At 33.8% G+C, this 13,860-nt stretch overlaps 1 protein-coding gene across 1 annotated transcript; it reads left to right on the top strand.

Moving 5' to 3' along the window:
* The first annotated feature begins 7,997 nt into the window (after positions 1-7,997).
* On the top strand, positions 7,998-10,145 carry LOC6644322 (probable trehalose-phosphate phosphatase C). Its single transcript, XM_002066870.4, has 3 exons — positions 7,998-8,349; positions 9,206-9,827; positions 9,888-10,145. Exons 1-3 carry the CDS (start codon positions 8,285-8,287, stop codon positions 10,017-10,019), a joined length of 819 nt encoding a protein of 272 aa, XP_002066906.1. The 5' UTR covers positions 7,998-8,284; the 3' UTR covers positions 10,020-10,145.
* Positions 10,146-13,860: the final 3,715 nt, after the last annotated feature.

Raw genomic sequence — 13,860 nt, 5'->3', positions numbered from 1 at the left:
TGCCAGTTAACTTGTTATTCTGTTATTTGCGGCTGGGCCAACTAATTTATAAGCCATGCAAAAACGTCAGACCAATACTCAGGGTTCAGAAATTCGAGAGGTTTTTGAATTGAAATGTTTTCCCAAATGAATATATCTTATTGTCTGTCTTAGCTAAGAATATGGAATTCGTAAGATAGAAATTAGTTTTTAAGTCAATTTAACTTAATGTAGCTTTAACTGAACGATCTGAGTTGAAAAATTGTCCTAATTTTTCTTTACAAATACATATATTTGACACATCAAATTCCCGTTCGATAAAATGTTTAGTGAGATAAATGCAGGAAACTAAGTTAAGGGATTAATTTGTCACTAAATAATTTACCTTATTACAACTTCCATTGGCTTTTCAAACTTACAATTACCCGAAATATGGACCGTAATCATCATAAGTTATATTAAAATATCTGATAACACAGGCTGATATTTTTAAGGACATCAAGAAGTGTTTTTGGTGCATTTGGTATCCTACAGTAGTCATTTGACAGGTTTTCAAAGAACATGTGTTAAAATTATTCAAAGTGTCTGCATTCCCAATTGTTTATTGTAAAATATAAACATATAAAAACATTATTCTTCTAGCCACTCAATATTTTTGGCATAATTAAAGAAACATTTACAAAATATCAATGAGGTACTTCTTTGCTATAAGGCATAATATCGTACACTTTGAGTATGGTTCTAAAAAGTGTAAAATTTGAACTCAAAAGTATGTTTAATATGTTCAAAAAATTTTTGTATATCATTCATCTACTTTTCTTTATCAGATGTGTCACAGCAATCGATAACAACCTAAAACCAACCTAGGAGCAAATGTAGGCTGTCAGAGAAATGTTTTTTGTCAGTTTTCAAATTTTCCAGTTTTTCCTCCAAGATTTGGACAATATTGCAGTTGTTGCCACATTGGTATAAAAGAAAACATTGCTGAAATAAACTTTGATAAACTTTGGCATAGATCTGCATTTAAGCGATCGCTAAAAATGGTTGTTTTCATATTTAATTTATTATTTTACGAAAACCCCTTTGATAAGATTAAACACAGGGGCCTTTGCACAAAACAGCCACAACTGAACCTGCCAACCTGCTAGAAATGAAAAAATCATAGTTTTTGGCTTTAAAAAACGTACTAAGTTGGGAGTACTATTATTTTAAAATTTTTGGTTTTAATTTTAACTTTTGGAGCTCTTAGAAACAAGTTCACTTTTATTTCTTTTTAACGGATTTATTTATTTTAAAGTTAATGAAGTTTCAAAAAAGCACATATGCAACCCTACTTGAGTCATCAACAATCGAAATAGCAACTAACGTTTATCGGAACAGCTGATTTTTCTAGCAGTAACAGTGAATCAAAAAGGGTGACCAAAAATGAATTCGCCGTGATTTCTGTGGCACCGACATTTCATTTGGTAGATTTTAAAAACAATCTGCCTCAAAATCTCGAGTGATTTCTATGTATTTATATCTAATCTTGCAACACTTACACATAACTTACTTTTCCAACACTGCATTTACGGCTATAAAAAGGCAAGCATTGCTGTTCCTTCAGTCAGTCAAGCATTCGACTCCCATTGAAATTCAAACACACTTTTTCCTTATTTAAATTATTCTGCCTTTTTAAACGTTTTAAACATTGCCCTTACCCTCTATTACCTCAATGATTCTCAAGAATCGTGCCAATTCAGTCAGTCAAGCATTTGACACAAAAAAAAAACAAATTTTCCTTATTTTAATAATATAGCTTCTTTATCGTTTTAAACATTGTTCTCACCTCTATTACCTCAATCACATATTATGGCGGTTTATCTTAGTATGAAATTTACTTAAATCAAGTGAGTCAACGCAAGAGATTCATTGCTTGGCTTTTTTTGGGTCAGGGTGGGACACTCCTAACCAATGATTTTCCAATCTCAAGGTTCTGGAAAATCTCAAAGGCATTTTAGACTTGAAGCAACAATTGACAATTTTTTAATGCTCCTGTACTAGAGAGAGAGCATAATTTTGTGTTGTTCTGCAGAGTTGGGGTTGTAGATGTCTTTTGCCATGTTGGAATGGGAAATTGTGTTGTATCATTAGTGTCTATCGTATTTTGTCTTTGGAAAAGAGCTGGATATCTAATTTTTACCTCATTTCTGGATAGATTCTCCATTGTCATACATTTCTGTATGGCAAAGGCTCTCTTGCGAGCGGGGCAGTCGATTGAGGTAGCTGGGTGATTTTCTTTGCAATTGATACAAATAGTTTGTGTGCAGGTTTTTTCTTAATCATGTGACAGGGAGCATTTGTTGCACTTTTGGTCTAACTGTTTGCAGTGTTGCGCAAAGTGATTAAATCTGAAGCATCTGTAGCATTGATTAAAAGGTACAAAAGGACTTACTGGAACTTTTGAGTATAGGAAAGTTATTTCTGTTGGTATTTGAGATCCTTTGAAAACTATTTTAACTCTAGATGTTGCAATTAGATTGTCCTTCTCCTTTCTACGCACACGAATAATCTCGTGTATGTCCATTGGTGTTGAGATATACTCCTTAAGTTCTTCGTCTGAGAATCTTGTGGGGATCTGGAATATGATTCCAGTTTTGTATAGGAAATGCTTTAGTAACTTGGTTGGGTTCATAGTCATATTTTTTAAGGTCCGATGCGATAAATATGTTGGCTGCAGCTGCCGATTTAAATTCTACCTTGCAACGTCCATATCCTATTTTATTGACAGTTATTATGTCTTTGACTTTTAGTTTAAACAAAACTGCATTTAGCTCTAATAGATTAATTGGTAATCTGCTTTTATTGCTCTTTTTGTTATTTCCATCTACTCTGTCTACATACACCACAAATGGTCCCTTGTGTGTATTGTTATAATATAGAACGTTATTTTGCGATTTGCCATTTGACATTTCTGTTGGATCTCTATGCTCCTTTGGTGCCGAGTCATTGGATTTTGGCATTTCTGTCATTTCTACTTCGTTATATTCAGATTCTGATTGGCTTTCATTAGTGGTAATTTTTCTTTCCTTTGATGTCCGCGATATTCTTGGCTTTTTGGATCCGTTTAGCTCTGAGAAGGGGCTACCGCCCCTGGCCTTAGAGCCCGTGATTTTACGGGTAATTTTACCCATTTTTTTTTTTTAACTTTCCACAAAATTAAATTTTATTTTTTTTTTTTTTAATTGACTTATTTCACTTTGACTTGTTTTGCAATGATGATCTTTTTTATTTTCAAAATATTTTCAATGGAAAAGGCATCAATCTGTTTCGATAACACAATTTACTAAGGCTGCCAACATAGAACTCTAACAATCTAATCCACATATGAATAAATTAAATTAAATAGCTAATTCATTTATAACAAAAACCAAAATACGAAACTCATCATCACGAATACGCTGTGGCGTTAACCTGTTATACACAGGGAGGCCAAAGAAATCTTCTGTTCAGAAGTAACTTAATATCAAAAAAAAAAAAAAAAGAAAAAAAAAAGAGAGAGAGATTCCTATTCGCAGATTATTTAAAACAGAACTCGCTTTGTTTTCGCATCAAAATCAGGGAAATACCAGATCGATCGTGATTTTTGGTTTATGGTTTGGTCCGTCGAAGGCCTTTGGCGTTCGTTGGGTGATGCTTAGGAATAATATGTTACTTTAAATCATTCAGGCGGTCTAAGGTACTCTTAATTAGCAATGACGAAACTTTCTCTGTCCGTATCCGATTCGGGCGGTCATTGCGAACGAGTTGTATATCGTCTGTTGTCCTTAAGGTGTGCAGCTTTCGAACCCTTTGGTTTGGTTTGGCTTGATGGCCGAGAAAAATACATATTTTCATTTTTCTATTTTTTTTTTGAAGGAGCTGCGTGGCTTGGACGTCTAGCCAGCAGAAAATAGTGTAACCAAGGCATGCGAACGCGCAATTTGCCAATTTGCTAGGGTTGCACTGTAAACCTATCGAACTTTTAATCTCGCATGATTATTTTTATCGACGCAACTCTCCTCTCACTTACTGAAATTTAAACTAACGCCTGTATCAAAACACTTGATCATATGGGTGTATATTTTAAAAATAAAATTGGGTGACAGTGATGGAAAAAGTTTTCTGAGAAGGGCAGGGTATACGGCTCTACTATATGAAATTATTGCCAATTCACTGAATACGCCGCCACAAAGGCCTAGTTTACAGATTTTAAGAAAAAATATTTTAAAGATTTTTTAAAGCAGTTGAATAACACGGTTTACAAAACTAAATGACATTGAGTGAAGTCGAGAAACTCGATGGTAAAATCTGTTGTTTTTTCTTAAGCACCGTCTGTCATATTGATGTTACATGAATCGAAAGTTATTAAGGGGATATATGTATATGTATGTTGTGGTTCGCGAAAATGGGTTAGAGTTTGGAATTTTAAAAGGCATGAAGAAGTATTTGTATTAAAAACTTTTCACACGTTTTGCGTAGTGCAATGTCTAATCTTCAAAAAGGGTTACAGCAAGCAGCGCTGCCGGCAGAGCTGGGAGCAGAGCCGATTATTATATTGACTGTAACTTGTGTTATATTGTTATATTTATCCGATCACATTCAAATTTTGGGATCTGGGGTTTTATATCCAATATTATCACATATGTAAATTTCATAGCATACTTCAATTTTTATGAAAATGTTTCTTCTAGTTTTTCTAAAGCTATATGATATAGTGCTCCGATCCTGATGGTTTTCATACTTTATTTTTCCCAGGTAATAAGAAACACCGAAAAAAAATTTCAGCCCGATAGCTCTTAAGACGGCTGAGTAAAACGCATATGCACAGACGGACGGACGGACGGACAGACGGACATGGCTATATCAACTCAGCTTCTCATGCTGATCAAGAATATATATACTTTATGGGGTCGGAAACGTCTCCTTCTGTGCGTTGCAAACATCTGACCAATTTTATAATACCCTCTGCAAGGGTATAATAATAATTTTATTAGTATAGTGTATTGTTGTGTACTTTAACAATCAACATTTCCAAAAAAAATTTTTGAAATTGATTGAAAACTTTTCTAGTTATCGACACTTTTTGAAAAACATGATTCCGAGATAATCGCGTTGAAAGTTTGATAAAAGCGCTACGCGCGTGTGAAGGTGCAATATTCAAGGCGCTATAACTTTGGTTCTATTGCTACAATAGATACCATTCTTCAGAAACTGTACTTTAGGATAAAAGAATGAAAAAAATCTATTTTTTTTACCGACCACAACATATAAATACATATATCCCCTTAGATTGTCCATTTCAATGAAACATGTTATCAAAATCGAAAAAATTGTCTCTTTTAGCCAATTTAAAAAACAAAACCCTAATTTCAGTTTTTTTTTTTACCACTGAAAAAAGAACCTAAACTTTTTCTTAGGCATATACATATGTAGGTGAAAAATATTATTTTGATCAGTAAACGAAACATAGATCATCAATATTGGGTAGTTGGTGCACTATAAAATTTTTGAAATATCAAAGTGCACCATGGTTTATACTTCTGGTGGAAAAAATGTTGTACTATAGCTACATATAGTAGAAATATGTTTAAATCGCGCCCAAAGTCGGAAAAGTTTAAAATATTTTGTAAAATTTCCATTTGTCTTTAATAGAATTATATTTTATTATTCCTTTCCTTAATCTTCTAAGCTGCTTGTAAATGCATTTAAATATAAACATTATGTCATCTCATTCTTCTATTCTATCAATTAAAAGTGAAATTTTTCCCAGAAATATATACATATTTATGGTTTTCCGTCTCTGAGTCAGATCCGGCAATATGCTTTATGCCGCCTTTGAAATCCAAATGATCTATTAAAAGGTAAATCATTTAAAGAAATTACAAATGCCGTTTGATACCCTGTGTCAATACTTGAAGACTAGATATCAAGGCATCAAATGTTTTAAAAATATTAAAAGTGAATAGGAATATATATTTATTTGACACGTTTCGAGTGGAAAGGACTAATAAACTATTTGTTTAATATTAGACAAAAAAATATAAGTCTATTTACAGGGTATATTTAAGGTGTTATCCACAACAAACTACAAATTTCCCACTTAAACATAATTCTTAGGAAAATTTCAAATAAAAGTGTGCAGTGATTTTTGAACACAAAAATTTTGTTGTCAACAAATTGCAATGCATTTTCAACAGGTTTGATGACAAACAGAAATTATGTCAATATTTTGATGGTCATCAGTCAGCAGAGGTCCCAGACCCGCACACCTCACACCTCTTAGCTAGACTTGTTTACAACGTGAAAATAAATCTCATGTTTTAATTAGCAGAGATTTAGACAGCTGGTCAACCGAATCGATTAGAGTTAATTTTTTTTGGTGGGGGGTGAGAGAGAGAGAGTAAGCAAAGCTTGTTGACTTTCAGATAATTTTCGGTTGTCTCTTTCCATCTCTTATCTAATACCCCGATTCTCTTTTTGACTCGCACATGTGTCTGGAAACTGGTCAGACATGCGGTTAAGGCATGCCAAACACATTTGGGGCAGTTAATTGGATCGTGATATCGACTTTGGTTTCTCAGTTAGTCAGTTCCAATGAGGGAACCCCTTGCGATAAGATTTGCCAATGTGAACTCAACGATAGAAGATATCGCTTTAAGAAATATGGAAATTTTTTGAAATTTAAATACATGGAAACATTTTATGAAATTCAATATGATAAGAAAACGAAAGGTTGATCTCTTTATCCTATCTCTTTATCAGGTTTTCCTATAACATTTTGCTAAACGAAATGCTCATAACGTTAGGAACAATCTATGAATTTCCAAGAAATTAAAGATATATTTAAAAAAGTACTTTCAATAAAAATATTTTATTAGCCAATAAATTTTGGGAAAACTACTTTTATTAAGTGAATGAATTTTATTATTTTTATAATATTATCTTTGCATAATATTCATAAACAATTTGTTGGAAATCTGTGGCAATTATAAAGTTCTGAATTCATTCATTCGGAACTAAATCTATCCATAAACTAACCTTGATTATATTTATAGAATTTAACATATTGCTAATTAAAAACAAAATACAAGTACTTTTTTAAGAAAAATTGCATATAAATAAGAATAATAAACAAATTATAAAAGAGTTCTTAAATACTTAAATATTAGCTTTAACTTTATACATTAAAACTAAAATAAATAAAACTTTTTATAATTATTGACAAGAAAAGAAAAGGAAGATTTTGCAAATGAATTAATTTAAATGCAAAACAAACGTATTTAACTGTTTAACTGTTTTTCCAAGTGAAGAGAGATAGAGAGAGGCTTTAACCCGTTACATAGTTAGTCATTTAGTCCTTCGAAGGACTCAGCAGCCAACACCCTGCCCACAAACCACTTAACCTTGTCTAGTCTAACCCCGCATTACTGAGTGGTCCACGGATTTGCTTTGCTTTTGTTATGCCATGCTGTGACTAAATTTAGAACCATCTCGTCATTGTTGCTGTTGTCATTGTTAATCAATGCCATGGCATGTAACAAAATATTTGTGCCCCCGAAAATTGCCACTGACACGAGCTGCCCCCCTGCCTTGGCCCAGTGTCCCGTGGCGGCAACACGCTTATCGTCACGTCAAAGGGATTAGCATCAGCAAAAAAAAAATAAAAATCAGGACCCTAAGAAGATTGTGGGCATTATCAATGCTTAATTAGGGAACACTGTTTGTTCCTCTGAACGGTGGAAGCCTTCTACTAAGGTCGTCGTTGTTTATTTCGATATCTATATACATCTATAAGGCATAATGGCAATGCACGCAAAAGCCACGAAGGCAATGCATGATACTTATGATGCATTCCTCCATTTATGCCTTTGTTCGTTCGCCCAAAACAATAAAATCGTCGAGAAAATCAAACATATAAAACTGCATTGCTCCGGCCAGAATCAAGTCAAAACGTTCTGACAAAGTGTCTTGGCCACGCATCGATCACAGAGCCTACTGATTATTGTTATAGGCAAACAAGTGGGTAAGAGAATCGAACCTAGAGCAAGTGAAAAAGAGAGATTTGTTCCGAGCATGCGATCTATCTGCTGTTATCAGCATTTTCTCTCCCGAAACTATCATCGAGAGGTCGCTTAAAAACTTGACTAGCCGCACAAATCTCACACAGTTTCAAATGGAACATTGACTGAGCAAGTTGTCTACAATTATTTCTTACAGAGCTCGCATTCATTTAAAAAATAAATTATATATCAATTCTAAGCCGTTGTCTTAACTCAATTCAGACATGCCAGAGAAACGTATTGCCCCTGTTATCAGAAGTTTGGAGGAGTTTGAACAGAATTTACCTGGGTAAGTAACGTTCGAGTGTTGAATCATCATCATTTATATGACTTTTTTTTTTGTTTGTTGTTCGTTTCACTAATTGACCTTGTGCAGTGTCGTGTATGTAATGCTAAAAATCAAATACTGATAAGGTGGATTAGAGTGAAATATAAATACAGGAGCGTTATGTGAAAGGGGCGAAATGATTAGAATTCAAAGTCTAAAATAATGTCATTTTTGATTAAGCTTACTGATAAAATACTTTTTTAAAGACAAGGTTTGAAAACTTTTAAATAAACTTTACTTATTTTCTATACCCTTTCAAAATTGGTATAAAAAGGCATATAAAAAAACATTTCCAACCTTATAAATGATGGATATTCCTGATCATGACAAGATGATATTACAATGTCAAGTTTGATGCCTTAATGATCCTAGATCTAGGATAAATATACGACGACAAGAGAGCTTTCTTGGATCAATCAACTATATAACATCCTATTAAAATTAAATACCAATAGCTTATAATCGGTTTTCACTATAAAACACGTATAAATGACGGCGAAAAAGATAATTAGGATTAGTCTACTTAGTATACTTAAAAAAAAAGGACAAAAAGAGACCACAGAACGATTGGTGAAAAATATAGTTTTAAAATTTAAATCAATAATTTTGTGGTTTTACTAATTATAAACATAATCATAACAATTTTATTACAAACCTAACAAACATTTCAACTTTGATCAACGATCGGTTTGGGTTCATTTCCTAAACGATGAATACAAATATGGGTAAAAAATCAGATTTAACGCTTTAAAATAATGTCTTTAATTTCGTATTCTATAAATCGTTCTAAGTATTAATTATTATTTTCTATTTTTAGATATTTGGATAATCAATCAAAGTTGGCCATACTGCTCGATTATGATGGCACATTAGCTCCCATAGCTGATAATCCATCGAAAACCAAAATGCCCGATGAATTGGAAAAGATACTTCATAAAATAGCCAAACATCCGCAAATATTTATGGCTGTAATTTCGGGACGTGGTCTGAAAGATGTACAAAAAATGGTTAATATCGATGGAATTACCTATGCGGGTAATCATGGTCTAGAGATTGAGTATCCAGATGGTTCGCGTCACGATTACAATTTGCCAAGCGATATACAAAAGAATTACATTGCCATGGTGAAGGAGCTCAAGCAGAAGGTGGAAAAGAATGGCGCTTGGGTGGAGGACAAGCGAGTATCGCTAACCTATCACTACAGAGACACACCAGTAGAACTTAAGGATGGCTTAAAGACACAGGCCGCGGAAATTTGTCAGAGATTTGGCTTTCGGCCCAATCAGGCCCATGAGGCCATCGAGGCTAAGCCACCGGTCAATTGGAATAAGGGAGAGGCTGCCATGTATATACTGAAACAAAAATTCGGCGACAATTGGGCCAAGGATGTGAAAGCCGTTTTCGCTGGCGATGACACCACCGATGAAGATGCCATGAGGGTAAATTGATAAAGGAATTAATTTTTGAATTATTTTAAATTTTATGGATTTTTTTCGTAGGTTCTCAAGGGTCTGGGTCGATCTTTTCGCATTGCCGCCGATGCTCAAATTCAGACATTCGCTGATTTCCGCCTGCCCAAACAGGATGTGATGACGGATCTTCTTCAATGGGTGGCTCGAGCTTACACATAGATCATATTTATAATAATTTAACAAATCTATTTTAAGCATCTTTATAATCTGACTAGTGAAAATTTATAAAAAAGAATCAAAGGTTTTTAAATACAAATGCAAATTCCTAAGGACTAGAAACCACAACATTTTAAGGTTTACAATTTTTGGCGGTTAGTTTGAATTTCAGTAAGTGAGAGGAGAGTTGCGTCGATAAAAACATTCATACGAGCTTAAAAGTTCGATAGGTTTACAGTGCAACCCTAGCAAATTGGCTAATTGCGCGTTCGCATGCCTTGGTCACACTATATTCTGCTGGCTAGACGTCCAAAACACGCAGCTCCTTCAAAAAAAAAAAAAGAAAAATGAAATATGTATTTTTCTCGGCCATCAAGCCAAACCAAACCAAAGGGTTCGAAAGGTGCACACCTTAAGGACAACAGACGATATACAACTCGTTCGCAATGACCGCCCGAATCGGTTACGGACAGAGAAAGTTTCGTCATTGCTAATTAAGAGTACCTTAGACCGCCTGAATGATTTAAAATAACATATTATTCCTAAGCATCACCCAACGAACGCCAAAGGCCTTTGACGGACCAAACCATAAACCAAAAATCATGATCGATCTGGTATTTCCCTGATTTTGATGCGAAAACAAAGCGAGTTCTGTTTCAAATAATCTGCGAATAGGAAAATCTCTCTCTCTAGTACAGGAGCATTAAAAAATTGTCAATTGTTGCTTCAAGTCTAAAATGCCTTTCAGATTTTCCAGAACCTTGAGATTGGAAAATCATTGGTTAGGAGTGTCCCACCCTGACCAAAAAAAGCCAAGAAATAAATCTCTTGCGTTGACTCACTTGATTTAAGTAAATTTCATACTAATGTAAGATAAACCGCCATAATATGTGATTGAGGTGATAGAGGTGAGAACAATGTTTAAAACGATAAAGAAGCTATATTATTAAAATAAGGAAAATTTGTTTTTTTGTGTCAAATGCTTCACTGACTGAATTGGCACGATTCTTGAGAATCATTGAGGTAATAGAGGGCAAGGGCAATATTTAAAACGTTTAAAAAGGCAGCATAATTTAAATAAGGAAAAAGTGTGTTTGAATTTCAATGGGAGTCGAATGCTTGACTGACTGAAGGAACTGCAATGCTTGCCTTTTTATAGCCGTAAATGCAGTGTTGGAAAAGTAATTTATGTGTAAGTGTTGCAAGATTAGATATACGTTAGTGCTGTCAAAGGAAAGGGAAATTTGACGAAATTTAGTGTTGACTAGTGAGAGGGGCCTCGAATGTTAAAAAAACTCCTTTCATGTTTTTAAATAAGTTTTTGTATTTATTAATGCTTTGCCCTTAGTTTGACATTTTTATATATGTATATTTCCATCGTTCTTAACCGTTCCAACTTAAATATATGTATGCAAATATTATGCTCTTCTCGAGATTAAAAAGTGAAACAATCGGCTAAATCTAGATTTCAGTGTTGGCAAATGTTTTTTTTTTTTTTGGCGCGTTGTTTGACCGCCCCTGGCAGCCAAATATTTTAATCTGAATTAGAGAATATTCCACTGCTCTGGCAGCCGAATATTGTATTCTGAACTATATTTGCTCCTTAAAATCAAGAAATAATGTAAACTCAACAAAATTTTCGTTTGTTAAGAATAGTGCGAACAAAAGTTTTAAAAAGCCGCGTATTCGAGAATCCGAAATTTGGCATCTGGCAACACTATCTCAAAATTTTACAGCTTTTTTTAGCCGGAAATAGATACTTTTAACTAAAATCCCGCTAAAAACATAATGTTTCTTTTGCTAATTACACAAAAACTACACAATAAATCGACAACGCGCACCTGAGGTGGTGCTCCCATTCGTTTGATACCAAATTTACGTAGTTTAAGCGCGTTTTGGGCCCGAATAGCCTAAGTAAAAATTGACCATGTTTTCCACTATTGACGGCTATAGGTAAGTTAAGAGTAACAAAAAACTTGCAAAGGTATACAAACATTAGTTTCTTTTTTCAAATTTGTTGCCATTTTTTATATTTATATATTATATATAAGGTAAATATGAATTAAAATTTAATTATTAAATCAACACCAATTAGAAAAAACAAACATTTGCCAACACCGAAATTATGCATATATAATTATGAATTATTATTATTACTATCAGCATAGGATATATGTAGTTGTAAACCATACATATTTTATAAGGCTTAGCCGAACACTACATCCATTTACTAGCCTTAAAATTGAATCAGACTCCTCGTTGTTCAGATGCTTTATTAACTAGGCTTTTTACAATTGGCCAACTCATCTACCAATGACCGCAGTGAATTAAAAAAGTGTAGTTTGGGTAAGTGTAGTTAATCTTAATGCACAAGCAATACTTAAAATGTTGAAATAGTCCTCTTTTTTTTCCTGAATCTATGTATGGTAGGATCTTGGAAATTGTAGCAGGACCGTCTCGGTCACACTTGCTTTCTTGCTACTCTTCGATCCCGGTATTTTTAATCACTCTCTGAGAGAGAGGTAAATTTAGCGCGTCTGACATGTGAGACAGTCGTGGCTAATTGTAAGAGTTGAGGAGAGTAGGACAGATATCGAGAGATATAGTTAATAATAACTATAATAAACAATAACTGCTATAAATAATAACTATATTAAATAATAATAAGTACATTAAGAAATAAAATAAACTACTATTAATCTAAAGCAACTAAAACCCAAATATCCTAAATATTCTGACAACGGTTAATTCATCTACCGCCTACAAAATGTATTTTGTGTGTTGCATACCAATAGGCGATTATTTGAGCCAATGAATCGCTTAGCGCTTGAAAAAATCGAAAGTCATTTTAATTTTTGATACATTTTTTTATTAAGCAAATCTGATATTATTAAATGGATGACGCTATCATTATAAAGCTCTTTTGTGGTGGAGATCCTGAAGGCCTACAAGAAGGAGCCACAGGCCACAAACTATTGGACCTAAAGGATAGACCACTTGAGGAGTATATTGCAGATTTCATATATTTTTATCAATTTTATTTGTTTTTGTTTATCAAAATCGTATCCCTCATATCAACGATACAGGTCCAATTTCGATAACAAAGACATCTTGACTGATTCCAAGTAAAATTCACTTTTAAACGAATCACGCGAATAGGTTTTAGTAGATGAGTCTGACATTCTTTAGAAAGCTCAGTATTTGCCCCGACTTTAAGCAAATTTTTAAAAGAACCTGATTACCCTACAAAAAGCCAATTGAAATGACTCCCTGCAGACTGGCGAAAGAAGCTAATGTCTGTATCTTGGCATAAACGATCTCAACATTTTTTACCACCTGCCAAATCAACAAGGTAAACAGACCGAGAAGTGTTACCCAACGATTTCTGTCTATATAAGCCATAAGTTACACTTGCACGATCTTTCAAGAATTACTGCCAGTATATACAGATTTTTCAAAGCAATGCATAATGCAAATAAACAAAAAGAATATATATATATATACATATATGACTTGTTTTATTCTTTCGACCATATATATTCTTCAAGTGTGTCACAACGAAGAAACCAATGATTTCCAAAACAGAAACGACCTCAAACAAAGGTGCAACCACCAGTTTGCTCGTTCGTTCGTTCAGATATAGATATAGACTTCTATAGATCACACAGATATACATACACAATGTCTATATATAACGATCCATTATAGAATGTGTATGTTTCTTTTATAAGCATATGCCTCATAAATATTGTGAGGCATTACTTGGCCAAGATCTACAAGATAATGGCGGCAGAGGAGGGGGGAGAAGGAGAAGTTGCCAGAGTTGCCAGGCCAATCGAAACAA

The sequence above is a fragment of the Drosophila willistoni genome (genome assembly GCF_018902025.1).
Source record: "Drosophila willistoni isolate 14030-0811.24 chromosome 2R unlocalized genomic scaffold, UCI_dwil_1.1 Seg167, whole genome shotgun sequence".
Classification (NCBI taxonomy): domain Eukaryota; kingdom Metazoa; phylum Arthropoda; class Insecta; order Diptera; family Drosophilidae; genus Drosophila; species Drosophila willistoni.
Note: the sequence above shows the minus strand (reverse complement) of the source record. Positions and strands in the feature narration are given on the sequence as shown.